At 39.4% G+C, this 27,322-nt stretch overlaps 1 protein-coding gene and 1 long non-coding RNA gene across 6 annotated transcripts; one reads left to right on the top strand and one right to left on the bottom strand.

Annotated features, from left to right (window-relative positions):
- Window positions 1–2,158: 2,158 nt before the first annotated feature.
- Window positions 2,159–12,257, bottom strand: anapc5 (anaphase promoting complex subunit 5). Of its 4 annotated transcripts, XM_082555223.1 has the most exons (19): window positions 12,168–12,257; window positions 11,917–12,004; window positions 11,135–11,205; window positions 9,753–9,832; window positions 8,857–8,966; window positions 8,507–8,744; window positions 8,349–8,415; window positions 7,298–7,399; window positions 7,005–7,195; window positions 6,826–6,907; window positions 6,639–6,731; window positions 6,232–6,413; window positions 5,829–5,964; window positions 5,601–5,675; window positions 3,575–3,696; window positions 3,370–3,477; window positions 2,984–3,131; window positions 2,707–2,869; window positions 2,159–2,599 (listed from the first exon to the last, which is right to left on the bottom strand). In XM_082555223.1, exons 5-19 carry the CDS (start codon window positions 8,954–8,956, stop codon window positions 2,376–2,378), a joined length of 2,031 nt encoding a protein of 676 aa, XP_082411349.1. In that variant the 5' UTR covers window positions 8,957–8,966; window positions 9,753–9,832; window positions 11,135–11,205; window positions 11,917–12,004; window positions 12,168–12,257; the 3' UTR covers window positions 2,159–2,375. The 4 variants fall into 4 exon arrangements, with proteins under 4 accessions (XP_082411349.1, XP_082411348.1, XP_082411346.1 ...); XM_082555222.1 differs by having other exon boundaries at window positions 11,917–12,257; XM_082555220.1 differs by lacking the exons at window positions 11,135–11,205; window positions 11,917–12,004; window positions 12,168–12,257 and adding an exon at window positions 9,926–10,551.
- On the top strand, window positions 9,780–24,154 carry LOC309719253. Of its 2 annotated transcripts, XR_014280174.1 has the most exons (4): window positions 9,780–9,855; window positions 19,566–19,661; window positions 19,785–19,856; window positions 23,995–24,154. It is a non-coding gene; the product is annotated as an uncharacterized lncRNA (long non-coding RNA). The 2 variants fall into 2 exon arrangements; XR_014280175.1 differs by lacking the exon at window positions 23,995–24,154 and having other exon boundaries at window positions 19,785–20,789.
- The last annotated feature ends 3,168 nt before the right edge of the window (window positions 24,155–27,322 follow it).

Genomic DNA, 27,322 nt, shown 5'->3' with positions numbered 1-27,322 from the left:
TGCATATTCAGGCCACACACCTGCCTGGTAAGCAGACAACAATACCCCAGCCTTATATGGCTGAGGAGTGAAAGAAAAGGACTTGGAGAGAAGTGAGTGAAATCACAGGATGGTAACAGTAAGGATAACAATTTGTGAAAAGAGGTTTCAGAAGCGTGATTCCAATTATCAGCTGTACTCTGCCTCACCCTGTGTCCTGTGAGGGGTGAATGTTTGAGGGTTTCCAACATGATGAAATACTAGTAGACAATGGGAAATTATACTTTGCATCTGGTGTGATTAACAGCACTGGTAAAATTTGGAATATCCTTCACAAACTTCTTGTATTGGTCTTTATATAGAAGCGGGAAGCAATGAAGTGAAAATACATTGTTACTGTACTTAAGTACAATCTTCAGGGATTTGTACTTTACTTGAGTTATTATTTTTTCTATTTTTGTTTTATTTGCACACCTTCTTTGACTTGCTAGAAACCAACTAAAAACAGATGGGACAGTTGTGCTAAGACATTAAATGTCAATTGCATTATGGCTGTAGACTAATGACAACATCAGCCTTCAGATTGACTCCCTTTTGTCCTGACTTTAGCAATGAAATTTTGTCTCCCACTGGGAATAACATCTCCCAAGGTAATGGTGCAATCTTGAAAACAGAAAAAAAAGAAGCATTTTTGTTTTCGAGATAGCTTTCCATAATGGATGCTGGACCTGGAGTAATCTTGCAACCTGTATCAGCCACCCTGCATCTGCCTTCTTTAATGCCCTTCTGGGGGAGGCAAAGAAGTCAAAGCAAGAGAGTCACGGAAACTGCAAGTAAGACAAGTATGAACCTTAGACAGGCATTCACAAGATGGAAAGCACTCAGGGACTTGACAGGGCTCAAAAGCAACATTCAGTTAGATTATTTCCACTAGATCAGTAAGAAGCAAAACCTGCGAACTTATTAGCCTTGTACAGAGTGGGGGGAGGGGTGCAGGGACTGCTTCTATTGCCGTTTTATATATAACAGCTACACAAACTATGAATAGATACATTTTATACAATACACTATTAACTTGTTTACTTTAATCAGCAGAACACACACAACGAACAAAGATTAAAGGCTTAGTGGATCGGTTAGACACTTATTTTTTCCCTGTGTGGCTTTTAAGGCAAAGGACTGAAAATAACTCAAAAGGAGAAATGGCATCATTTTCTTATAAACAAGTTTTTTTTAAGGTCTATTAGCGTTACTTTTGTGAAATTTACCTTTATTCTTGGAGACAGCTCCGCTCTGACTGAGTAAAAAAGCATGCACTGAAATCCACATGCTACAAATCTCTATGATAACACAAACTGTCACTTTTTAAATTGAGGAACTGCTACATGAAGTCTACTCGGTGACACTTGCAATTATGCTAAACATGTAAATACATGTATTTTATGGCTCTGTGCCAATTACCACAGCACTGTGGTATTTGCATAGACAACAAGGCTGCCTTTACTAGAAATCTGTTTATCAACAGAAGTACAGGAAGACAAACACGCCACTTAAACTCATTCAACCGGAATTTTTGGGGTTCGAGCACAACGACTGAGAACCTTAGCGTGAGCATATTCCTCCTGCAGGTGTTTCCTGTGACTACTTTTGCCAGACCAAATGTAAATTAACCAAGATGAAGCCAATTATTTTCCTTAAGGAAGCACATGACACAATGAATGTATTACGCATCAGGCAGAACACATTAAATAATTTCCCCCAGGGATCAATAAAGTATTCTGTTTCTGATAAATCAACATAACTGCTGCAAACAATTCAGAAAAATGTGCCATTTATATACACAGTGTTGATATGATTTCCTAATATGGCCTTTGGCTTCATCAGTATTCCTCCTGCAAAATCAGGATCATCCACACTAGTGAATGCATTAATCTCGTCGCCAACTCTGATATTACCCTCATTCATCAAAACGCAGCGGGTGCATCGGGACGCCACGTGTCGGCTTTTGATCTAAACTTTTGACTTTTCTTTCTTTTCTTTTTAAACCTACACAGGTGCGTGACATGTACTTCTGTCAGACTAACTTGCTATGGTGGAAGGCATTAAAGCACATGTTATATTTAGGACCATCATTCAAATTCGCATATATCTGTAAGTAAACACAATGGACACGTTCTTCTTGTACTGGAAACTCATTTTAATTCATGGCTGCTGTCATGTTACATTTTTAGTTATCATCCTGTTACTCCGTGCAAAATGTTTCACAAACACCTCTCTTTCAACACAGCCACAAATGAAATGTTTTAGTCTAGAAAACAGGACAGAGCCTCGGCACCATCTAGTGGTGAGTTGCAGTGATTCAGTTCAGTTTTTGTTGATGGGGCAGTGGGAGCAGTTTAGAGCCGCATGGAGACCGGCGGTGCTGGCGATTGCAGCTCCTGGTCCAATAGCCGGAAGAGCATGGCACTTTTGTTGCTCTCCAAGATTTGTCCCAGAGAGCGGTGGAGTTGAGCCTGCAGATAGTGCACGTCCCGCAGCCGCTCCTTACAGTTCAGCTGGGAGAAATAGGCGGCGGCCTCGTTTAGCGTGTCGAGAGCCGAAGCTGCTAAACACAAATCTGCTGGGACATAAACAGCAGTATGCAAATGTAGATGAAAACCATGCAGCATTATGAGCAGAGGACCAATATATGTGGTGAGGTGGTGTGTCAGGGGAGCAAACTGTTACCTGCTTGCCCTTGTCTGTTTGGCTTGAACCCAGCCACTGCCATCTGACAGCGGGCTGCCAGCAGCATGGCACGACCTTTGTCCATGACTGCTCTGTGGGCCAGAATAGGCTCGATGGCTTCATGCAGCACATTCAGAGCTTGCTCAGGAACCCCCAACATCAGCTGCAGAAACGAGAGACAACAAATGCAATAAATAAACCATGTGGGGGATTTTTGCATAAACGCAAGCTGGTATTTGCACAGCTAAGTGAAGTCTCTTTTAATGCTGCAGCTGACCTGAGTGAAGGCCAGGTGAAGGATGGTTTCCGAGGCCAGTGACTGGAGGTGGTGCTGTCTAGCCAGAGCCAAGGCCTGCAGGAGGACAGGAAGAGCTGTGGAGAAGCCAGACGACTCCCAGTGGAGCTCAGCAGTGGACAGCATCACTCTGAAAGAGACATAAAATGACTTTGTGTGATCTCTGAAGCATAAAGGTCAAAATACATTTATGTTGGGATCTTTATATCTTACAGGAGAACAGTTAAGACTTGCAACGGTGATGTATAGTTTGAACTTAATTCCTTTTAAACAAGTTTGATTGGACAAATAAAAATAAATGATAGTAGAATAAGTGCATTTACTCAAATTGAATGGAGCCGTAACGGTATGAGAAAACCGGGTCCTACCTGATAACCATCTCTGTACACTTAGCCTTCTCACAGCGAGCCTGCAGCTGCTGTAAGATGTGGTATGCTTCAGTGTTGCGGTTGAGAGCCTTCAGAACTTGAGCTTTCCTGTCACAGAGCACACAGTTATTGTGCAGCTCAAATAAAAAGTGTATAGGGCAGCATATGTTATAAGAAGGCCTGCAGATTCACTTATTTGAGTTACCTGTAAAGACCCTCTGTCTGATTTAATGCAGCGATAGCTGTGACTAGAGGCTCTGCCAAGTGATATTTCCCTTCATTCATATGTCTCTCAAACTGGATTTTCAGATCACACAGCATCCAGAGCTGCATTTGGGACACAGAAAAGTAATTTCATTACAGTGAAATTATACCATGAATTACAGAATAAATGAACTCTGTAATGTTTGTTTTACTAATTCTACACAGCCCAAGAAAGATTAAGTAAAACACTTGATCATTAGACTACAACATATAGTTAAACTTTGGGGATCAATCTGTCCAGTTAGGAAGCACACACCTTTGTGAATTCATTTCACCTGCTTTGGTGCAAATGAAAGAGGACTAGAGAGGAAACAATAAGACAACCTCCAAAAAGTGAATGCTGGGCAAACACCAATGAATGGGAACTGGCAGGTCTGCTACTGGCACCCAGTTCTGTTCACAGATGAGATGAGGTTCACACCGAGTAATGTGTCAGACATGGAAAAGTCTGAAACACTGTGGTAAATGTTTCGATGCCTACAACATAATCTGAGAAGATAACAGGATAACAGTAACAGACAAGTCAGTTCCTGTTTACTCCGGCGAATACCAACTGAGCTGCATCGTTCTGGGCTGTGAGCACAAAGGACGTCAGGCCCTCAATCCACCCTCATGAAGTCCATTTGTGTCTGGTCAGAAACATGTGTGAAACATTGGTCCTGCTGCTGGGCTCATGCCTTTCTACCGCCCTGATCTACACTGCACTCCTAAACTCTGCAAATTGGGTTGTACCATCCTGGAGGAGCTAGACTACTTTTGCAACCTCAATGGACTGCGGGTATTGTGCCATGCTACAAACAGTGACAAGAAAAACAAAGCAAAGCTATAGAGGGGGGGGGGAGAAAAAAAATCCCACAAGAGGGAGAAAGAGAAAGCAATGGCCTGGGGCCACAACCGGCTAAACCATTCCCTTTTTGGGAATTCTTGCCTTTCCACTGCACCTGTTGCCACTTTCATTTTTACCAAAGCAGGTAAAGCGGGTTTGCACTGCTTTATTCTTCTTAACTGGACACACTGAAACCCCTGACGTATAAATTATTTTGTGTTTTACTGATGATTATTAGGTGTTACTTTAATATTTTGGTAGTGTATTACATCTAAGTCAAAACAACGTGTACAATTCTGAAACAATTCTGAAAGTGACACACATGGTAATTAGTTTGCTATTTGACACAAGGAAGCAAAATATAATTATCACAGGGAAAACAATCCTCCACATGAACCACTGTTAAAAATCAGAGTAACTACATCTGCCTCTCCGCTTTAGGCTAGACTCAAATTATTAATGCGGGTTGGTGAAGTTCATCCAACTTTAAATCTCATATTTAATGGTAAAGCTGAGAAGCTGAAAGAACATAATCATTTCCCTTTTTTGTTTCCAAAGCACAGACTACATAAAAAAGATGGAGGTAGTCACCATAACACCATCATAAACCAGACGTGACAAGTGACTGAGAAATCAAAGAACACTGCAGGCACCTAACACGAGGAAGCCCACCCTAAAGCATACTCAGCTTTATCACCCTCTCTTACACTAAAGGGGATAAACTGCAAGGAAATCTCATTATATTGAGAAAGACTTGAAACTGGCAAATGCATTCTATAAACAAACCATGATAGTGTTTAATGAAGTCACAGATCAAGTGAGCCAAAGAGATATTTTCCCCACAGATATAAATACAATCACCCCCGCCCCCCAGAAGTCGCCATCTCCTGTGGGCTCATTTGAAAGAATACAGGCATTTTTCTGCCCATGTCCACCTTTCACGTACAACCTTTTATGTACAAAGTAGCGAGTAAACGTGTGATACGTGTCAGTTATTTTCGAGAATATAAAAATATCTAACAAGGCTTTGGAACAAGTTTTTCTGGGTCTGAAAACTTAAAACTCTTATTTTTCGACTTTGTCCTCTTTGTAGTTACTGCACTGATACGCTGAGAAGCACAGTGTGTTTCAGAAAATGTACCTTGGCATGCTGTGTGTGAGGAGGAAACTGTTCTTTCAGATGCAGAATAATCTCTGAAACGACACCGTACAGGCCCTGCAACACAAGCAGAGGTAGATGGGATCGTGAGTTACGTTTTGAACTACAGCCAAGAACACGAAAGCAGACCTGGTCAATTTTTCTTTAATGTCTAAGATACGCAACAGCAGGGCAGACAGCAGGCAGACTAGATGAAATCAAACACGTTACCTGCTCAGCGTGTAGCTCGGCCAGGTGACAGAGGACCACAGCGAAGCCCTCTGTGTTGTTCTGCTGGACCCCGAAGTTAACTGGCTCAAGACTGCTCATGTTGAGAAGCAGCTGGGCCTGCTGCAGAGACATCGTGCTGCAGGAGACACAGGAGGCCACATTAATTACTTACAAAAAAACCCACGTTTTTCTGCACTTGAAAAGTCGAACTTGTGTGGGAGATGTCTGGCTGTCCATGCTATTGCTATTAATGCTATTAATCCATGCGTACAACATCAGGCATTTCAGCCACTTCACTGATTTGATTTGATATGAATGGTTAAGAAGCTGCAGTGTTAGTATGCAGTCAAAAGTGAGCAGAAGTGGCAACTGTGTGTTACGGTGGCAGAGTGAAGAGCCTGACCTCTTTCCATACATCCTCCATATGGAAGTCGTCTGAGCCAGGCTGATCTCGATCAGCTCCGACAGACTGTGCTTCCAGTGAAGAATGTCTGTGTCCTTCAGGGCATCCATCAGCTTGTGTGCCGTTTTACCCTGTGTTGCCCCCTGCTGGACCAATGACTGAATGCCCAGAGATGCCAAATACTGTAAATGGAGAGGATTAATAACATTTTAAAATCTAATAATAAGTCAATTTCAGTGAGCAAATATAATATTTTGCTGCTCGTATGTTATCCAATTATTTTCTGCATAGCATTCTCCGAGAAATTTACATGCTTATGAAAATTGGGCCTAAGAAATTTACAAATAATAAAGATCCAAATCACTTTAATAGAGGAATTCATATGTGACACCTCATGTTGCACTCACTGGCAGGCAGAAATGGGCAGCCATTTTTACTGAATCCTCGGTTAGCACAGTGCTGTCAGAACCCTTCATCTGTTCCAGTGTGTAGAGCCAACTCTGATGGAGGAGAGCGTGTTAGATTCAGACGTAATTAACAATCCATCATGGCACAACCACTGAAGTGAAGATAATGAAGTGGGAACTGTTGTACCAGACAGTGCTGCAAGCACACATGATCATTGGACTCCTGGGCAATCCGGATAGCCTCCTGTAGAGCCAGATCAGCCTGTTGACTAACAGGAGAGAAAAGGGAAAAAATCTCTTTTTTATTCTTTTCTATGGAACTTGTCCACGTACTTGGACTCCTCCAACTCCTCCATTAGTACTCACTAATGGCCAAAGCGACAGTGCAAGCTTGCCAAGTTAAGAGCAGCGTAGCGGAGACTTCGACCATAGCCCTCGTCCCCATTGCTCTTTCCGTCATTTCCAGACAAGATGAGTCGATCAAAATAATGCAAGAGACTGTGGGCTGACAGGAAGATGTCCTGGACTCTCATGCTGTTCAAGTAGTTCAGATAATGCTGAGGAGCGAGAGAGAGAGAAAAGAGAGCTAATGAAGGAGACACCAACCCGCTGACTGATCTGTTTATATAGTAAGGAAAAGTTAAGGAGATGAACTTTACCGCTTCAGCAAAGTCAGGATTAAACTTCAGCATGTTGTTGAGCTCTTCCTGCAGAGCAGCAGGCTTTAGAGCTTTATTCTCATCATTCTTGAGTAGGTATGCCTGCAGAAAGTTTAAACATGGTGTCTGTAAATACTATAACTGAATTTTTAAAATGTATTTATTTCATTAAATTTGTTGATATGAAGACTCTAAAGCTGTATACACATTGGTAGCAGATTGCAGCGATGATGAGACCACAGAAAGTGAACGATGCTTGACGACTTAAAGTAATCGTGGTTGAAAAATCAGAATCAGAATCAGAAAGGGTTTTATTGCCAAATGTTGAGTGGGTTTACAACATTAGGAAATTGCTGCGGTGCTTCAGTGCAAACATACTGTTATAAATTAAGCTTAAATAGACATGAAAATAAAAATGAGAATATGCTGATATGCTGGTAACGTGAAGTGGGTGGGGCCCACAATAAACTATTCTCACCTACCAGACGACTACCAATGACAGTGAAGAATACTGTTGATTGATATATGACCTGCTAGCAAATACATTAAAGCGTCACCTATGCAACTGGAACTTGGACTGTGTGCAAGTAACCAGCAATCATGTTCAAGGAAATGTGGAAATAGCTTCCAGTATGTACAAAGGTTTAGAGTCCCACCTTAAAGTGGACATGAAACGCTGCATGTCTTAACTAATTTGCACCATGGAGCCCTGCTCTAAAAAACTATCATAGCTTTAACTTTGTTTTTAAGAGCATGCTTAGCGCCATCTAGTGCCAGTGCAGAACATGACATCACTGGCTTGGTTGATTGCTGCTAAGAGATTTAGATTAGTTTATGCTAGCTACAAACATAAATCAGCAAATCAACACATCCAAGCATGACTAACAGGTGGATTTTCCTGTTTCAGCCAAACAAAAAAAAGTAACTTTCAACAGTTATTTCTCAAATTTGGCTTCACAGACAGAGCTAAATCTAATGCAGTTTTTAGAGTAGGGCTTAATTTAGCGTTCATACATGTAGTGTTTCATGTCCACTTATAATCAACACTCACCTGTCTAGCAAGAAAGTACTCTGCTTGTTTTTGTGAGAGGGGACCTCTGCTTGGAGTATTGTCACTTCTGCAACACAAATTAGGAGGTGGCGCCAATCAAAAACAACAATGGCAAAATATTTCAGGTCAGCTGAAACACTGGTGCATATTTCACTCACTGAAGCTCTGACTCGTGCAGTGGAGTGTCCAGCTCCTCCTTGTCCACTCTGTCACCTACAGTATCCTCAATGCTGGTCAGGTCCATCTCCGAGTCGTCTGCGACCAAGGCCGGCACCTGGCCGTCCATAGGCTTGGCATAGTGACTGTGGTAGTAGTGCTGCAGGGATTTGTACAGCTTGTAAACCTGACTGAAAGAAAGCTTGTTGTAGGCCAGAAGCATGTGTCGCATAAAAAGACCTGAAAAGGGGTGAAAATATTGTTTAATACAATACTTTTCAATTTTAACAATTCTCAAATCAGACTTCCACTGAGTTATAATCAGGACTGCAATAAGGTGCAAATTACTCACCTACTACACTGGTTTTGTAAGCTTCGGTATCAAAAGCTGTGAATGGAGTGGGAAGAGTAGAAAAGAAGTACTCCATGTCTTTCAGCTCTCCATCTGCCATTTCATGGAGCCTTTAAAGGAGAAACAACACCGTGATTGACTACAACATCAACATTTAAACGTTATTGTGTTTTAATATTACACCAAGGGAAGTGAAATCTAAGGCCTAGGGACCAGAATTTAAATGGCAAAGACTGCAGTCCAGCCCAATGGATGGGTTTGGAATATGTGAAAGAGGGCACAAATTTGGGACTTTTAACTGTATTTTTCTAATTTTTATAGCTTTTCCTACAGATAAAAAACCTCAGCAATGGCCTTTCATATTAAACCAAAAGTAATGATATAACAGATAAAGAGAAAAAAATCCTGTTTATTTCATTATCCACTTTTGAATATTTTCTTTCTTTCTTTTGTATTTCCTACAATGAGCCACAATAAAAATGATTTTTTCTATGGCTTAACAAATCCTCTCTTTTGTATATTTACAAGACCATCTGGTCAATGAGCTACCAGGCCTTATTCTTCCACTTTACACATTTATTTCTTGCAATTAAAGCCAACAGAATTGTGCTTACAGATTTCTTTTAATTTAATAGAACATTCCTAAATCATGTTGAAAAATTGAGCGCTACTGCTAAAATTGCTCTTCTTTCCTTATAGTGAGATATATCGGGGATAAAAATTCCGTTAAACTTCTTTACACTGCCCACTTAGATCTAAATTAGCTAATATATGGCCAACACTACAAATTGAGTTGGACACTGGCGTGTAGATTTTTCCATGTGAACTTAAAGCATCGTCTTTTTTCTTTCACAAATGGTAGAATGAAATCAAATGGGATAAAAATCGATTTCTACCTCAGTTTGACAGCATATGCAGTCTGTGGACAACACTCCTCCACAGTCTTGAGGAACTGGCCGAGAGTCAGGTCTGGACCCTGGTAGATCACAGTGAGCCAAGGTAAACAATGCAACAACAAGGTGGATAGGTTCAAGGGTAGTTTTAGTTTCCGACATTCATAAAAACCAACCTGCTGTAGAGGGAGGATGAGCTTGTTAAGTCGCCTTCTCTCTGGCAGTGTTATCTTGGAGGCAGTCATTTCATACAGCAACGCTAACACGGAGATTTTATACGGAGTCACCCAGTCTTTAATGCCAAACACGTTAGCATGGACGACCCCGTTCGTCATCATGGGATTAAAATACAAACTTTCGTGCACACTCGCCATCTTCAAAGCGTTCACATCGATTCTGACGTGCGCTCGGTCAGCATTTAACAGAGAGGAATTTTAACGACAGTCGGCAGCTGCACATCACAGCGGCGGTGACTAGCTAGTTAGCCAGCAACCGGGCGTACTGAGTTAATGTAACGCTAGCTAAGTCGTTTGAAAAGTAAAAATACATCAGAGCCTATGCACGGCTAGCCTGCAGATGTTTTGTCTTATGAGTAAATTTGGCGTATTTTAAACGTGTTAAAAATATTTTCCCTCTCTGCTTTCAAACCGCCCTCCTTCTGTCGCCTTAAAAATACGTCATAGAAACTGCATTTTTTTTTTTTACATAAAACTTTATTTTCATGTTTCAAGGAAGGCTATGGCGGCAGCAGAGGCGGAGCCAGACATTTGAAACACCCGGGGCTTAGCCCTAAAGGGTAGTATGCATGTGGTATTTTTATTTTTATTTTTTTTTGGGGGGGGGGGGGGGAGGTTAGAAATGACTGAAAGATTAATAGGCTCTGTTTTGAGTTTTGTTCAAAAAAGAATGACTTCATATAGGGAAAAATATATATCACATGTGCAGGACATCTTAAACTAGTTTTTTAATTAAGCAGCAAGGCAGAACAAAGTCGGGGCTGTATCAAGACACAGGGACTAAACCCCAATTCAACCAGACCCAGAACTGATCCGGAATTAAAACAGGACTACAACAGTTCAAAATCAGGACTACTGAGGACTTAACCAAGACAGAACCAGAATCAGAACTAGATGATAGTAGCACTAAAAATCATCATAGACCTGCACTACACTTATTTTTTAATTCCACCAAAGTACAATATTTAGATTGAGAAAAGTTTATATAATTATTTATCCTTGTTGTGCGAACAAGCCTGCATAACTTAATAAATATAGAATTTGAAAAATAGCAAACCTAAAAAGAAACACTAGGTACGAGATACATGAGGACCTATGATACGGTGATACTTTTGGCAAATGACCATTTGACTAACATGTGTGTCTCACCTGCTCTTGTTCATCTCTGTTCTGTCCTCATTCTCCATCTCCCTCTCTGTTCCTCTCTCTCCCTCTTTGTGCTGACAATCATCAAATATACAGTTGAAACCACATATTTATGTACTGTTCAGATCAAAACACAAACACTTTTTAATTGTAACATCAAATCGGACTAAATGTTTATTTTTTTAGATTGATAAATATAAAAAACATATTTGTTAACTTTAAGAGTAAAGAGAGAAACTATCTGTATTTCTTAATTGCAAATGGCACCAAATTGTATTCAAACTGAGCCACACTTATGGAGCTCCACAGTTCTTTTCCTGGTGTTTTGGTTGACATCTCTTGATTTTCCCATTTCAAAAAAACAGGCTCTGTGTTTTGCCTTATATGCATCCACAGCTGTGCCACCAGTTTACTCACATGGACTCTACTAACCTATCAGAAGCTTCTTCAGCTCAGAATGGAATCGTCTGGAGTTTCTTACTAATTAACAATAAACTTAATGTATATGTACTCCTAAATTTGATCAAAGTGATAAAAAATAGACAGCTCTGTCTCTCTTTATTCTGACATTTAACTAATTCAAAAGATATTTCAATATTTATCTAAAACAAAAGTTTACTCTAAATTGATGTTGTACAGTAAAAATGTTTTATGTTTTCTCCCTAAAGTGTATGTAAATATCTGGTTACAAATGTGAATATCCTGCTGTGTACTGAAATCCCTCTTGTTTTGCATAGAAATATACTGAACAACATACAAAGCATAATATACAAAATAACATTTACCTGAGTTTTTTCTTTGAAAGAAGCCTCTAATGTCCATTCTTATATTTCAGTACATAACTGAAACCGATTTAGTCGGGGAGGGTAAGAACTGAAAATATGAAATAAACACACGTAAGCTAAGACTCTAAAAAAATAGCATTTGTTCGGCTTTTCATTTCGCCATTTGTTGATTCACTTGAAGAGCGAGTAACGTAATATTGGTCAAGTGATCAGTTTGATATCAATCTTTCGTGATGCACCGTCATATTTACATTATTTGTACGGTATGAATGATTTTCTTTGGTAACTGGTCAAACTTAAGCTCTCCTTAGTATGGCTGGCTCCGTTTCTCCAACAGCGGACACAGGCAGCAGCTGCCCCGCCCCCTCGCTCAGTCACTTAGTGCCTGAGCTCGGATCATACCAATATCAGGGGGGATTCACGCACAGTCGTAAATTCCCACAGTGTGCACTATGTGCTTCGAATATTGTGTGTACTTTTTGTTTTATACAGTTGTCAGCCAGACATCTAACTATGAAAAAATTACACTCCAAAAGACCCCGGGCTTCTGACAAAACAACCCGGGCTTAAGCCCAGTAAGCCACCCCCACGCTCCGCCCCTGGGCGGCAGTGACAAAACGGGAAATAATGGCGTTAAAGGAACAACTCTGAGCACAGACAACAATACACATACGCGCATACGTGGTGCCGTTTGATTTTTGCAGCTATTCTCGTAACTGTAGCCTGAAGGACATCTTCGCTTTCACAGTCACCTGAAGGGATCATTATGACTCTACACTGCCCCCTGTGGTAACAATATGCATCTTTTTTCATATGTTATAGGGTCTTGGTAGTTGAATTCGGATCCCCGGGGCTAAGAAAAACTTTTCAAAGTGAAATATGGAATATTATAGTATTTTAAATTTGAATAAGTCTTGGGAATTCTGCCAAAGGCGACAGGAGTGACTACACACAAAAACACAAAGAAGTCAAATTCAAATAGGGGAGGTGTGTGACATATACTGCTTTACCGTTAAAGAGGATACATTATGTCAGATACTTTCTCTGTACATTAAAAAAAAAACACAAAAACGCAAAAACACATCATTGTTTCCATTTCTTTAGTTTATGAAAAATGCCAAAGTTTGCACAAAAGAGAATTTTTGCACCAACTAGGTGATTTCCAATGTTCTATTAGCTGAAAACTAGGCATATCTCAGCGTGCTTTGCAGTGTGTTCTTGTAAGTGGAGGAAAAAAGTGGCAGGCGAAGAACAATATTTTAAAGTCATGTCCTTAAGAAATAGGAAAAAAATCCAGCAAAGACCCGACACAAGAACCAAGCTTTACAAAAGCTGGACACACTGCAAGCACAGTAAAAAAGGTTTATATAGAAAAACACAGAATGAAATGCTGTCAGTCATGGATTGGCCTCCCCAGAGACCAAAGCTCAACTAAAGCTATGTGAGATCGTTTTGACAGGGAACCGAACAGAAGGGCAGCCAACATTCAAAGAAGAGCTTTGAATGTCCTTTAAGAAGCCTGGAGAACTATTCTTGAAGACTACTTAAAGAAATGGTAAGAAAGCTTTCCTTAGAGAGTCCAGACTGTGTTGAAGAATAAAGGTGATTCTGACTTTCAATCTTGTAAGAATTAAACTTTGTGTTTGCCTCGTATACTGTATTTGTATTTACATGTTGCAAATAAATTGTATTTACCATTTTCGTTCCAAAATATAAAAACAATGAGGACTGTCTTTTACATAGTACTATATGTCAGATTTATAATTCTATGCATTTATGAAATAGGATGAAATCAGATAACACAGCTGTCCTGATATGTACGCAAAATGCAGCACAATTTGGACCTGATTAGCTGAGAAGCAGCAGGTGGCACTTGTCAGCACATTTAACCATTTGGTGTTGGTGGTGGTACAATGTCATTATTTGCAGATAGTAGCATATGTGTATCTAAAATTCACTATAACTATTACAGCGCCTAATGTAAGCGGATTTAAAATGCAGCAGAGTAACCTGTTCTCAAATGATTACATTACATGTCTTATTTGGCAGATGGCTATGACAGTCCTGGGAACACTGGAGCAGGCTCTTGGCCCAGAGCTGTGCTAAAGAGGGCTTTGTCTGTTTCTTCACACATCCTCCAGCAATATGTTGGTCATCTGGTGTTGGAGTGAACCTTAGCTCGAATATAATCAGTTTTTCAGCTAACTGGTGAGTGAAAGTTTAAAAAATGACTTTCCTGATTTTGTTACTGGGCCACGTTTACGTCAGTAAATCCCAAAGTGCCATTTAACTTTGCTGTTTTTAACATTATGCATCAAACTCTGGAGTTCTTACTGGCTATGAAAATCCTATTCTTTTACTAACTGCGTATTTTAGTCGAGAGATTTAGGCATTTATAATTTACATTGATCAGCAGTAAAAGAAATAGCATCTTTGTCACTGTCTAGCTAATGAAAGATTAATATGACAGGCAGCGCTGACTGAATGGAAGCTGTACAAATCCAGACCTGCAGCAGAAACACTGCTGTTAAATCTGTTTTATTCATTTAATTTAGGGCAAAGGAAGCACATTTGGTAGAGCTGTGAACAGGCTGTGTGAGAAAAGAAAACTGGGAGGGAAAGAAGATTAACATGAATAATGAAAATACAAGAGAAAAAAAAGACATCTATATATTGGGCTACCTCTTCCAGAAGAGGGCACTAATGGTCTACCAGTTTATGCAGACTGGTTCAAAAATTCTTTTCATCAGGAACTACAATGAGAAGGGGAGAAAGACAGTAGAGGGAATGTGCCCCCTTTTTTTACACTCCACCCCCCCCTCCCATGTCTCAGTGTCACGATCCCGTTGAGACGAAGTCAGTAGAAAGACAATAACACCTGTCAGAGTTTATATTATTGAAAAGCTTAAATAAATTGGCTCTGAATGCCTGTGTCAATACATGAGTCATTGTAAGCAAACCTCACCAACTGCATGACTGCACATTTTGTGGGATTTGATATTCAGGAAGAGCGCAAACAAACTTGTGTCGTGTCTTCTCTCTTCTGGGCTGGAGAATCCGCCATTAACTTTTGGGTTTTCTGAGCAATAGCTGAAAAATCTGTGAGATATTGGAAAAGCTCATATTAAAAGAGCAATACAGTCAGAACAATTACCTGGAGCAAAACACACCTCCTGTCAGTGAGTATTATTGATCTGAATTCATGGTTGTTCATTTGAAAGTTTATCTAGAAAGTTTGTTGTACTAACCTTAGGAAACCAACAGATCTAATTAAAACACCTTTTAAAGTGGCAAAACTTTCTTCATATGATAAATCTAAAGCTAAGTAGCCAGTTAGTGCAAATACAAAGAAAAACAAGTAAATAAAATTCTGTCTTCAAGACTCACAAATTAACCTACTCATCTCATTGCTTTAGTACATGAAAAAAGAGTAAATGCTTACAAATTTAGTTTTAGCGGTATCCATAGGCTTAGTTAGCATAAACAGGCTAAGCTAAGCTTTGCTAACTGGCTACTGTCTCTGCACACAACACACACGAGTCATTTGACTAAAACTCAAGCCTTGAGAGAAAGTTTAATAAGGTAGAAATTTTATTCATTTTCAAGAACATCATGTTCTCTCAGCAAGTGGCATACGCAGCTACATGTGCTGAGTGCACATTACAGCAGAGCAACTGGTGTCTTCGCAGCCAGTTTCTTACTAGTTTGTGAGATATTACGATGTAAACAACACCAATCCAGAAAATTACAGGCATAACTCCTGAGCCAAGGTTTGGCTCACTGGTCCATATGCTTGGGATGCCTCACTAGAAAAATCAAAGATAACTAACCTTCAATTTCTTTTTCAAAATAGCCAAAATAGTCAAAGAATCCAAGATACCTGTGGAGTTAGTCCATTTTCGAGTCCATGGGTCATGAGAGTTGTAGTTTCCTTGTTAGGCCATTAAGCAGACACTAAGCACATGTTGCTTCAGATGTTTTCCAAGAATAAAATTCCAAGAATTTCCTACAGTTCTTTTAGCTTTACTAAAAGGGTTTGTTTTGTTTTTTCTCTGACAGAGCTTCCTTTTTATTGCGACGAAATGATTCCTTCTCCCCAGCTTTAAAAACAGCTCTTACCTTTTCCATGTTGGGTACTGAACTTAAATGCTTGCATTAGGCTGGATTTATTCAGCCGGAGCACATTCAGCGTTGTTATAGAGTTCCTCAAATCTTTATGGCATGCTGACTACATTTAAAAGCCTTACATAACAGCAAGTGATTAAAATGTAGCAATACTAGACAGATTCAATTGGGGTGGAATCAACATGGCGTGGCTTTATTAACAAAAAATCCTGGAACTCAGACAGATTACATTACACTTTTTCATTAGAATCTGGTTTATGTCACTAAACTGGTATGCAAATGTAATTTATAGAAGAATCTTGATGATCAGATAACTGTTCGTTTCATTTCATTGTATAAACCCTTATCAGAAGGGTGGGATGCTGGTGATTGCAGCTGTGTTTCTTCAGTCTGCTGTGAGAGTGGTATTAAGGTTTCACAGTAAACAATCTTCCCAGAATGTCAAACTATACCACCAAAATCTTTATTTAACCTCATGAAAGAAAGCCATTAATCGACAGCCCGCCGTCAGTATTATAGACAAGCTCGGCAGCATGCAAAGCTAATCTGATGAAAAACTTGATATCAGCTCGCAAATACTATCAGACAAAAGATCTCTTTAATGTTACATGCAGCTATGCTGTGAGCCGTTCGTTGCCTTTATGTAGAAATTCTATGACAGAAGCTACAGGGAGTGCAGAATTATTAGGCAAGTTGTATTTTTGAGGAATAATTTAATTATTGAACAACAACCATGTTCTCAATGAACCCAAAAAACTCATTAATATTAAAGCTGAATGTTTTTGGAAGTAGTTTTTAGTTTGTTTTTACTTTTAGCTATTTTAGGGGGATATCTGTGTGTGCAGGTGACTATTACTGTGCATAATTATTAGGCAACTTAACAAAAAACAAATATATACCCATTTCAATTACTTATTTTTACCAGTGAAACCAATATAACATCTCCACATTCACAAATATACATTTCTGACATTCAAAAACAAAACAAAAACAAATCAGCGACCAATATAGCCACCTTTCTTTGCAAGGACACTCATCAAGACTCACTCTCATTTCATCAGTCCATAAAACCTTAGAAAAATCAGTCTTGAGATATTTCTTGGCCCAGTCTTGACGTTTCAGCTTGTGTGTCTTGTTCAGTGGTGGTCGTCTTTCAGCCTTTCTTACCTTGGCCATGTCTCTGAGTATTGCACACCTTGTGCTTTTGGGCACTCCAGTGATGTTGCAGCTCTGAAATATGGCCAAACTGGTGGCAAGTGGCATCTTGGCAGCTGCACGCTTGACTTTTCTCAGTTCATGGGCAGTTATTTTGCGCCTTGGTTTTTCCACACGCTTCTGGCCCTGTTGACTATTTTGAATGAAACGCTTGATTGTTCGATGATCACGCTTCAGAAGCTTTGCAATTTTGAGACTGCTGCATCCCTTTGCAAGATATCTCACTATTTTTGACTTTTCTGAGCCTTTCAAGTCCTTCTTTTGACCCATTTTGCCAAAGGAAAGGACGTTGCCTAATAATTATGCACACCTGATATAGGGTGTTGATGTCATTAGACCACACCCCTTCTCATTACAGAGATACACATCACCTAATATGCTTAATTGGTAGTAGGCTTTCGAGCCTATACAGCTTGGAGTAAGACAACATGCATGAAGAGGATGATGTGGACAAAATACTCATTTGCCTAATAATTCTGCACTCCCTGTATACTGAGAAGCTTTGAGTATAAAGTTAGTTTTATGCTATCTCTCGTGGCTGAAAAACATCATTTAAATCACTACAACACAGAGAAGGATGTTACTTTGGCTGTCATTTTTTCCCCCTCTTCATTAATGCAAGTCATTTCTGATGACATGTCATCTATATCAGAGCCACTGCACTGTATTCCATTTTCACCTTCCTCCATTTTCCTCAGGATGCTAAAAAGAAAGTCACCAAGACTGCCGTGCCCCACGGGCAATCTGGTGCTAGCTTTGAACATGGCCTTAATTAACATATTGAACTGCTCTGTTTTCAAAAGGTCATATCGTGTCTGCTCTTCACCATTCAACGATTTTGCATAACATATTCTCACATGAAGTTGCTCGTTGTCTGTTTTTTTTTTTTTTTTTTTTTTTTTTGATGGCATGCTGTGGCTTTTCCTCCTTGTAAGAACCTGTGTAACCTCGAGCCTTACCAGGCTTTCATGCCATAACACCTTTAAATCGCTTTGCTATCAAAACAAGCCGCTGCTTTTGTGCAATTGGTAAGCGTGTGGAATAGATTAGCAAGCTAAACTTATTGTGCCTTGTGTGAGAAATGACAGACCTCTGTGTACACTGACCCTGACTCAGCTTCCTGCTGCTTACTCAGTGTCTCTAAATGGATTAAGTTGTCAGTTGGACAGCCCATCTGAGATTTTTAATATCCAGCCTGAGGTATATCAAGCAACCGTCTGCCAAATGGCATCAGAGGGATTTACTTCGATTTTATTGCAAGTTTTTCCCTCTCCCTTTTCTCATCTAAGACGTGGTCATGCCCTCTATGATTTCTTGAGGGTGTTTGACTTGTACATTAATAACACACTGAGGAGACTGAATAAAAATATATTCCACGAACACTCAGTGAATATTAGGTTTTATCACTTCATATGGGAAGCTCAGAAATTAAAACCATTGGTGTATCTATTACTTTCTTTCCTCATTTTTACACCTTTGCAGATTTCCTTTAGATTGTGTCATTTCCACACACAAAAAATTGATATGAATGAAAGAAAAAATATGGGAGAAACTTGATGGTTTAATGGATCTGGGAAGAGACACAAAACTTACCTGAATCTTACTGACCTACAGTGAGAGGGCACTCGGCTCACTGGACCGTAAGTGACACCCAGCTCTCCATGTATGCAATAACCACCTATTTCAGCCTCTTTGCAGGGATTTACTTTCTTTGAATGGACCTTGAGCGCTTCCTTGACTTCCTTTGTCCGTGGTACTAAAGTACTGTCCATAGTGCTGAAATATAGGCTTGAAAGGCAGAGTGAAGTCTGCAGCAGTGCATTTGGTCCTGTTTCATCACGTCAGGTATCCACAGGGAGAGACATGTCAGTTGTTTGTGTGTGTTTGTGGATTTCCTTCTCCGGAAAATGTGTTTGGTTTTCTGAGCCTGTTTTGTTTGTCCTCGTTTGTGTATCTGTGTGTGTTTGTGTGGGTGTGTGTGTGTGTGTGTGTGTGTGTGTGTGTGTGTGTGTGTGTGTGTGTGTGTGAGTGGGTGCTTTCATACCACGAAAATATCTTGTAACAGTTGCCACTGTTCGTGACTGAGCTATAAACTTAGATGGCTGACTGAAATCTACTGAAAGTTCAGACATTTTTAAGCAGGAAAAAAAAAACTAATTGCTTTGCATTGACCAGTTAGTTGTGAATCAAGATTAAACATCCACACATCGTTAAACCCTATTTGATCAGGACAGCGGGGTTCTGAGTATTGGCTTTTGAAGCATAAATATATAAACCTATTTACAGCTGGGATGCTCTCATTTTTACAGGGATTCTGTTGTGGTTTACTTAGAAGACTCAGTTGGATGAGCTGGAGAAAAGTTCAAAAAACGATTTCAGTGAAGATCTGCATGATTACACAACAGGTAAGTATTTGCAGTTAGTTCATGTATTCAGTTTAGGGAATGTTAAATTCAAAAATTCCAATAAAGTGAAGTCAAGATTTCTTCAAATCCACCTTCCTGTATGTTTGAATGCGACTTCCACAGGCTTTAGCAAGCTGACACACTGAGAGGGAATTTGCATCAAATGAGGACAGGGGAGGTACTGTAAGTAGGCAGGTAAGGTTAGCAGACGTGCTGCAAACCATTTATGAGCTAAGAGGCTTGTGCAATACTACTGCACTGTGTGGTTCAACAGTCTAGCAATGAGTGGAGAGGAGAGCGAGGTTTAAATACTGCAGGTGAATGACAAATGAGACACAGGTGCGGCAGCAGGCATGCTGGACAGCTACGCCCACTTCTGGGAGCGCAGTCAACCACACTCATGATAGAGAGAGGAAAATTGAGCAAGTAGAGGAGAGAAACAGAGATAGTGGATTCACACTGGAAAGGACACGGGGGACTATGACAGATGCCTGATGACATGATGTCATTTTGTTTGTCACTGGTGTTCGCTAAATCTTTATAAATTCTATCAGTTTCTCACAGTTACCTTGAAAGAACAAAAAAGTGATTTTTGGCTCCTCCTTTATTCACATGGGGTTGCCACAGCAGGTAGCTGTGCATGTCTGATTTGGCAGATTTTTACACAGGGTGACACCCCAAAGGGATTTGTGTCTCCTCCTAGTATCGAACTGGGGATGTTTCACTTGTTAGGCAAACGTGTAAACCACAGCATATGCAATTTGGCACCGATTATACTGGAAAAATGACAGTTGATGAGGTTTTTACTGTTTTCAACGCAATACTAGAAACTCTGATTGACAAAAATATAACACAAGGAATATGAACTGCAAATACTGTCTTTTCACATAGCATAAAATATACTAATTAAAGTTCTGTAAGTGCAAAACAAAAATAAATGAAAAGGAAATCTCACCCAGAGACACACTGTATATTCTATTCGTATGACTAATTCCCATATGAGCAGGGCCTCCTTGGTTGAGGGTGTCTAGTGATAATGGCCGAAACACCCGATGAATCCAAGGTCAACTACTGACGATGTGTCCCAAATTTTAATATGATAATCTAGATCAGATCTCTAATCCCTAAACCTGACCAAGGAAGGAAAAAAATGGCGCATTAGCTTGGGGAAAAGACCGAAAGTCTGGGCTGCCTTTCCTCATTACAGCCATCCCTCAAGACTTTCTAAATTTGAAGCAATGGTCTAAGGAGCTTGGAAAGAAAAGCGTCTGGACTTCTTTAAGTAGCTCAAAGACCAGGCTCCTTAGACTACGATGACCTGGATGACTGAGAACCTTCACAGACATTTGAAGCAATGCATTATCAGGGATTGTAACATCTAGTTCTTGGCAGAATCACGTAGTTAGTTTATAACAAAGGTAGAACAGACACAGCAAAGGTAAACAAGACCAAGAGGGTATTAATGATAAACATGAGCATATTATGGTAAATCATAATACATCAGGTAGGGTAAATAAATAGACATTTAAAATAGCCTTTTAACGACTTTCTATAAATTTACAGCCTATATCATTTGTTTTACTTTCTTTCACCATTTACCATTTAAGAAGTTACAAAGAAAAAAAAAGTTTATCAAGGACGAGTTAAAAAGTGTGGTAGCTGGTTGATATGTAGTATGTAGAAACGAGAGAGTTATCCCTACCCATTAAAAATAATCAAAACCACAGTTTAAACCAGTTTGAGTTGAAATTCATGACTTGTCACAGTTGCCTACTATATATAAATATATATACGTGTGTGTGTGTGTGTGTGTGTGTGTGTGTGTGTGTTTTCTGAAGGTTACCAAGTAACTGGATTTAGATAAATGGACTAATGACCAGAGTGGGGACTGGGTAGGTGGGTAAAGACTGGGCATACTGGTAGTGTGGGGAAAAGAATAATTAAAAAGAATGAGCAGATGTTAGGCGAGATATACATTGGTGTGAAAAAATGTTTGTGTACTACGGTACTGTTACTAGGTTACATCAAGGGTAGAAGACATCAATTTATATTCAGGGCTTCATTCATGCTGATTAGATTCACTCATATAAGTCTACCTTTTATACGAGCTTTATATAATCCAGGGTGTGGAAGTTAGAAATACAGTGGTGTGAAGAAGTGTTTGCCCCTTCCTGATTTTTTTTATTCTTTTGTATGTTTGTCACACTTAAATGTTTCAGATCATTAAACAAATTTTAAATATTAGACAAAGATAACACAAGTAAACAAAAATTCTGTTTCTAAATAAAGGTGTTTATTATTAAGGGGAAAAAAAGTTGTAGCATAAATTAACTGTGTTTTATCACATCTTTGGAAAGCTGAGTTCAATTTCGCCCAGGCCTGATTACTGCCAAACACGTTCATCTGTGAGTGAATCTAATCAGCATCACCTTATAAATAAATCGACGTCTTCTACCCTTGATATAACATAGTAACAGTCCCTAGATGTATTCAGTCAAGCACAGTGTGTCACTGTAAACTTTGCCACACTACTGCAAACTAAAGAAAACTAGAATTTGTTTTCAAGACTTGTCACTAAAATATAATCCAGCAAAACATCATGAAGAGATCCAATATCTGATTTTAAAACTTTAAAATAAATGAGGATGTTGCACATGAAAGTTAAATTTCCTGTCTATAAAATTTCACTTGCTGAGCGCTCCTTGCCTCTAAAAATAACCTTTCTCCTTAATCTCCTGTCCTCTCTTTCTTACATTTTCCACCATTTATCTGTGTCACACATTAAATTTCTTTTCCTGGTAAATATAACGACTGTACATTTAGCTGACATACACATTTTGTGACAAATTGTACACATTTCCGGACATTTATTAAATTCTTATTTAAATTGCATTTGACATTTACATCTGCACCATGAACACATCACAGGTGTGAGGATAAAAAGTGTGTAATGATGGCATAAGCAGGCTGCGGGGTGTCTTATTTTCTTATTTTTGAACAAGTATCTCAGTGTGGAGATACTGGAAGCAATACCAGGCTCAGCACAGGAAAAATTAACTCATTCAGCAGTAATATGCCTTAACGTGCTTATCAAATTTAATTACACATGAACTGAAAGTGCCAGATCGCTGCTCCAGGAGGATTCTGGCCCTCTTTAACCCCCGATGATAACACATTTTTATCATAGCGCAAAGCCAAATATTTTCCAGGGACTTTCTTTCATAAAGTTCATAAAGTTCATAAAGTACGAAGATGTTGAGTTTTGATTGTTCTTAGCTTCTAATGATGGTTAAAGATCAAGGCAAGACCTTTTTCATATTTATCTGCTCTTTCAAAGGATAAAAGCCTACAAAACAGCCTATTTCTACATTTCAAGTATTCGTAGAAGTTTCTGGAAATGAGTCATGAGACAAAGTGCGGGAAAATCATTGGAAGCATAACTGCTATTTGGAGTAGTCTACTTTGTTTTAATTCACTGTGAATCTTTCTTGCATGAAATACCTCAAGGACACCTTTATCCAGCTCCCACCCACAGATCTGCTCTCTCCCTGTCTCACAATACTCAAGGTAATTTATATAATACATTGCAAAACCATTTATCATTTTTAAGAGGAGACAGGAACAAGGCAGTAACATCAAAGGGCTACAAGATGCTTCGTGGTAATAAAAGAACTTTGAGTCAGATTAGTATCCCCTGTCTTGCAATTTTAAAAGCAGTAGGAGAAGTAAACACGAGGCATTCTTATATGCAACCATAGCAGCTCAGGCACTGATGCTAATCTCTTTCAGGAATGTGAAAGTCAAGCAATTCAAGCTTTGTCAAGATTCTCACAGCTGGACTTCAGCTCAGTCTTTATTTTGATTTGAAATGACAGAATGACACTCATAGCATTCATGTACTTTTCTTTACATTTAAAATTGAAGCTTTTCTTCCTAAACAAGCATTTAACCAGATAAACACTGTACTCCACTGAAGCATCTAAAAACAGAAACGGGCAAATAAAAAACAGCCTACATTAGTAAACCATAAGAAACATATACAAAATTATGATCTTGAGTGGGCTTTTAATACAGTTAACTGCAAAGCGACTTTTATTATTTGCAAGATACCTTTAATAAAATGCTCTAAAAAAGAGCAGCACCACATCTTATTCAATTCATGGTTCAATTCAATTCACAAGGGGGCCTCTCTAACCAGTTCATCACCATTATGTTATAAAAATATGATAAAAATTGCAAAATGTTTAATGGAAAAAAATTCTTCTTCTTTCTTTTTCACTCCCAAAAGGATAAAGCCTCATTATTTCAAAGTGTCTTTCCTTGTTTCCATTAGGTTTACTTAAACAGGATTGTGTACACCACATGCAATGGGAGCAAGTGGAGTCAGGTTGGGCCCCTTTAGGGAAATCAGGCCTCCTCTACTGTCACTGCAAACCTTGCCCATTTCCACTGCTGCTTTTTGAAGTCTGTCAACCCTCTGGGGCTACCCACTGGTCTGGGCCCCCAAGCAATTGCCTGGTGGCAAGTGGCTCCTCTGGGTACAACACATCTTTGATAAAAGGTTTTTCTGTCAATAAGAAAACCATAAAAGGTAAGGCAGGGTTATATAAAGGGTAATAAAAAACATAAAAAGCTGTTTATCTATCTGTGTGTTTGTCTGTATGTGTGACTGGCAAGACAGTAGTTTATGTAAGGTCAGGCTGTCAGAAGAAAAATAAATAAATAAAAACACTGAGTAATGCTCTATGAAATTTCATAAGGATGATCTCCTTGCTGGTGAAAAAAACCATGATGGAAAAACTGTAGCTATCAACAATGTTTATCTCGTCTTTATACACATTTTCACACATTACTGCCATCCTAGACTAACACTGTCTGATTTTGTAAGAATGCAGATGTCCACGCAGCTGAATCAAACATTAAATGATCTTCAAACTCTTCAAACTGCCAGCTTCCGAATGCAAGTTTTTGTTATGCTCAACAGCACCCATGTATGAATAGCGTAGGTAATTTTTCAGTGAATTCACAGCACGCGAACGGGCATTATTTGCGCTGCCACCTGCACACTCTACCCAGGCGGCACACTAAACCAAACAGATTATTTCCAGCGGTGAAAAGTGTCGTGTGCTACAGATAAAAACTTGGAATATTTCCCAGCTTGAGTCTTCCGACATCATCGTGTTCATCTGTGAAATGACTTATGTCAAGATAACATACTGTCTCACCTGTCCAGTCTCCAGGATGACCCACTGGATTTCATTAAGGATTGTCCAACAACCGTGAAAGTGTCAACGAATAATTGATGTCATGGGATGGGGGTTACTGAAGCCATATATCATCTGATCTCAACCAACTTCCCTTTTTTATTACAGTGCATAATGGGTTGTTAAGACTGGCTGCAGAAATGCTTACTGTATTTGTAATCGATATTCTTAAATACATTTAAAGATTAGGAGTCATTTTTAAATGACATATTACCACACTTTTTATGAATTAAGAAGTAGATACATTGTCCTTTTAGATAATCACTATGGTTCAGTTTTTTCCTACATCAGTTTTTTCTGCGACTCCTTAGGTAAATTGCCTACTCAGTCACAACATATATGTAAAGCAGCTGTTTATACTTCGAAATGCCATCCACGGTCTTTTTCTGCTGTGCCAGCATCCCTGAGACTGCCATTAAATGGAGCTGAGCTGCTGGAAATTATCTCCTCCTTCTGCTGATGAACTAATTGTACTCTTATTCTGTAATAACACCATTAAAATGTAATACACTTGGGATCATTACTTCACATTTGATATAGTTGGCTGTTGCAGGACAATGGAACAAAACAAGTGCTTCAGTTACAACAGTGTTTACGCTGCAGATGAAATCCACTTCTGAATTTAGGAAAACTGCCAGTGCTACGAGGGACTATAAAAGGAGCTGCGTTTTTCTTCCTTCATTGTTAAAAATTGTTCTCCATGGGCGCTCTAAATAATGAGATTAAATAAATGGAGAAAACTCAAGCATTTCACTGTAGACCTGCAGATAAGCATTAGTCTGGGGTTCCTGCAGGGAAAAAAAAGGCACACCCAGAAGTGAATGATACAGCGCTGTCATCTCAGGCTTTGATGAAAGATCTTTAATTTTCTTGTCTTCTGGGAATTCTCAGTGTCAGTGAAGCCCTCTTTTTAATTCCTGTTTTTTGATTCAACATTTCATCTGTTCAGCCCCAGAATAATGAAATGTTTCCCTTTTTATCTTAATTCAAATTTGCACTTATCGATTTAGCTTGTTCTGTATATATAACTGGCTATTTTGGCTAGCAGAGCCTATCATTGCACACCTACTCATCTCTCCAAGGACTTACGCTTATACAGCTAGAGACATGTAAATGTGTTAACGTGGCTAACTGGTAGCTATTCTGTAAAAGTTGAAAAATAAAAGAGAAACTCAGCAAAGTAACTGAGCAAACTTTATTTTCTTTCCAAAGCTGGCCAGATACCCTGCCATCAAGGGCATTCACTGACTTCCAAGGTCTTTGAACAAAGCTCAGCAAGACAAGACTACAGGGATTGTAGTTGTTATACAGTCCCGGAATTTTTATAGTGTCACTTTACCGACAATAGCAACAGGGAAGGGTCCTTGTCAACCCTAATGAATTCAGAAGTGAAAAGACTTTGGTTTTGACTTTACATAATTAGGCGAGATGCAATAACGCAGCAACCTTGTAGCAGTGCACCTGGATAACAAGTGATCAAACAACCCGAGCCCTCCATCCTCACTTAAAGGGCCTCAGCTGCGACAGCTCGCCGTTGAAACAGGCAGCTACCTTAAAGCTCAAACTAATTAACTCTTTCAGACATTGTTATGTACTCCCTCTTTGACACTTTGCAAGAGTGTGCGTGCTGATTAATGCCGTGCATCAACGTGGATCTATTTTGTGAGATTGGAACCCCATTCACATACGTAATGTTACTGTGAGGTAAGGTTTTCTAACATTTTGGATTTAAAGTGGATAGAATTACAGATTTTTAATAGAGCTCAGGTCAGCTATCCTGAGCATTCAGCAATTTATTCATTATCAGTTTTTCAATACTTTTTTAGTTGTCTAAATCTTTATATATTTGTTTCAACTATTTATCTAGGGATTCTATTAATTTGACTATTTCACTAATTTATCCATTATCTTTGCTGGGATTTTTTTGCTTTGTTTTTTTACTAAATCATCTAGAGCCAAATATTTGTTCTTTAAAGCTTAGTGTTTCAACATTAGGGTGGCTGTAGCTCAGGTGGCAGAGCAGGTCAGCCACTAATCAGAAGTCGGTGGTTCGATCCCAGGCTGCCTCCCGGCTGCATGCCAAATATCCTTGGGCAAGATACTAACCCCATGTTTGCCTACTGGTGGTGGTCAGAGGGCCCAGTGGCTCCAGTGTCCGGCAGCCTCGCCTCTGTCAGTGCGCCCCAGGGCAGCTGTGGCTACAATGTAGCTTGCTATCGCCAGTGTGTGAATGTGTGTGTGTGAATGACTGAATGTAGTGTAAAGCGCTTTGGGGTCCTTAAGGACTAGAAAAGCGCTATACAAATACAGGCCATTTAACATTAGCACATTTTATTTTGGGGGTGGGGGATACTCGTCTGTATTTTGTAAGGTTTAGCGCTGTGTGGCCCCTTAGAT

The sequence above is a fragment of the Aulonocara stuartgranti genome (assembly GCF_965226115.1).
Source record: "Aulonocara stuartgranti genome assembly, chromosome: 12".
Lineage (NCBI taxonomy): Eukaryota > Metazoa > Chordata > Actinopteri > Cichliformes > Cichlidae > Aulonocara > Aulonocara stuartgranti.
Note: the sequence above shows the minus strand (reverse complement) of the source record. Positions and strands in the feature narration are given on the sequence as shown.

What these genes read in the sequence shown, in the direction of transcription:
- anapc5 (XM_082555220.1), bottom strand. Translation starts at nt 10,123, where the DNA reads ATGGCGAGTGTGCACGAAAGTTTGTATTTTAATCCCATGATGACGAAC. An exon ending in AGTACTTTCTTGCTAGACAG is followed by an intron (nt 7,400 to 8,348) that starts GTGAGTGTTGAT and finishes AACTTTCTGCAG; the next exon opens with GCATACCTACTCAAGAATGA. An exon ending in TGTACAGAGATGGTTATCAG is followed by an intron (nt 3,132 to 3,369) that starts GTAGGACCCGGT and finishes TGTCTCTTTCAG; the next exon opens with AGTGATGCTGTCCACTGCTG.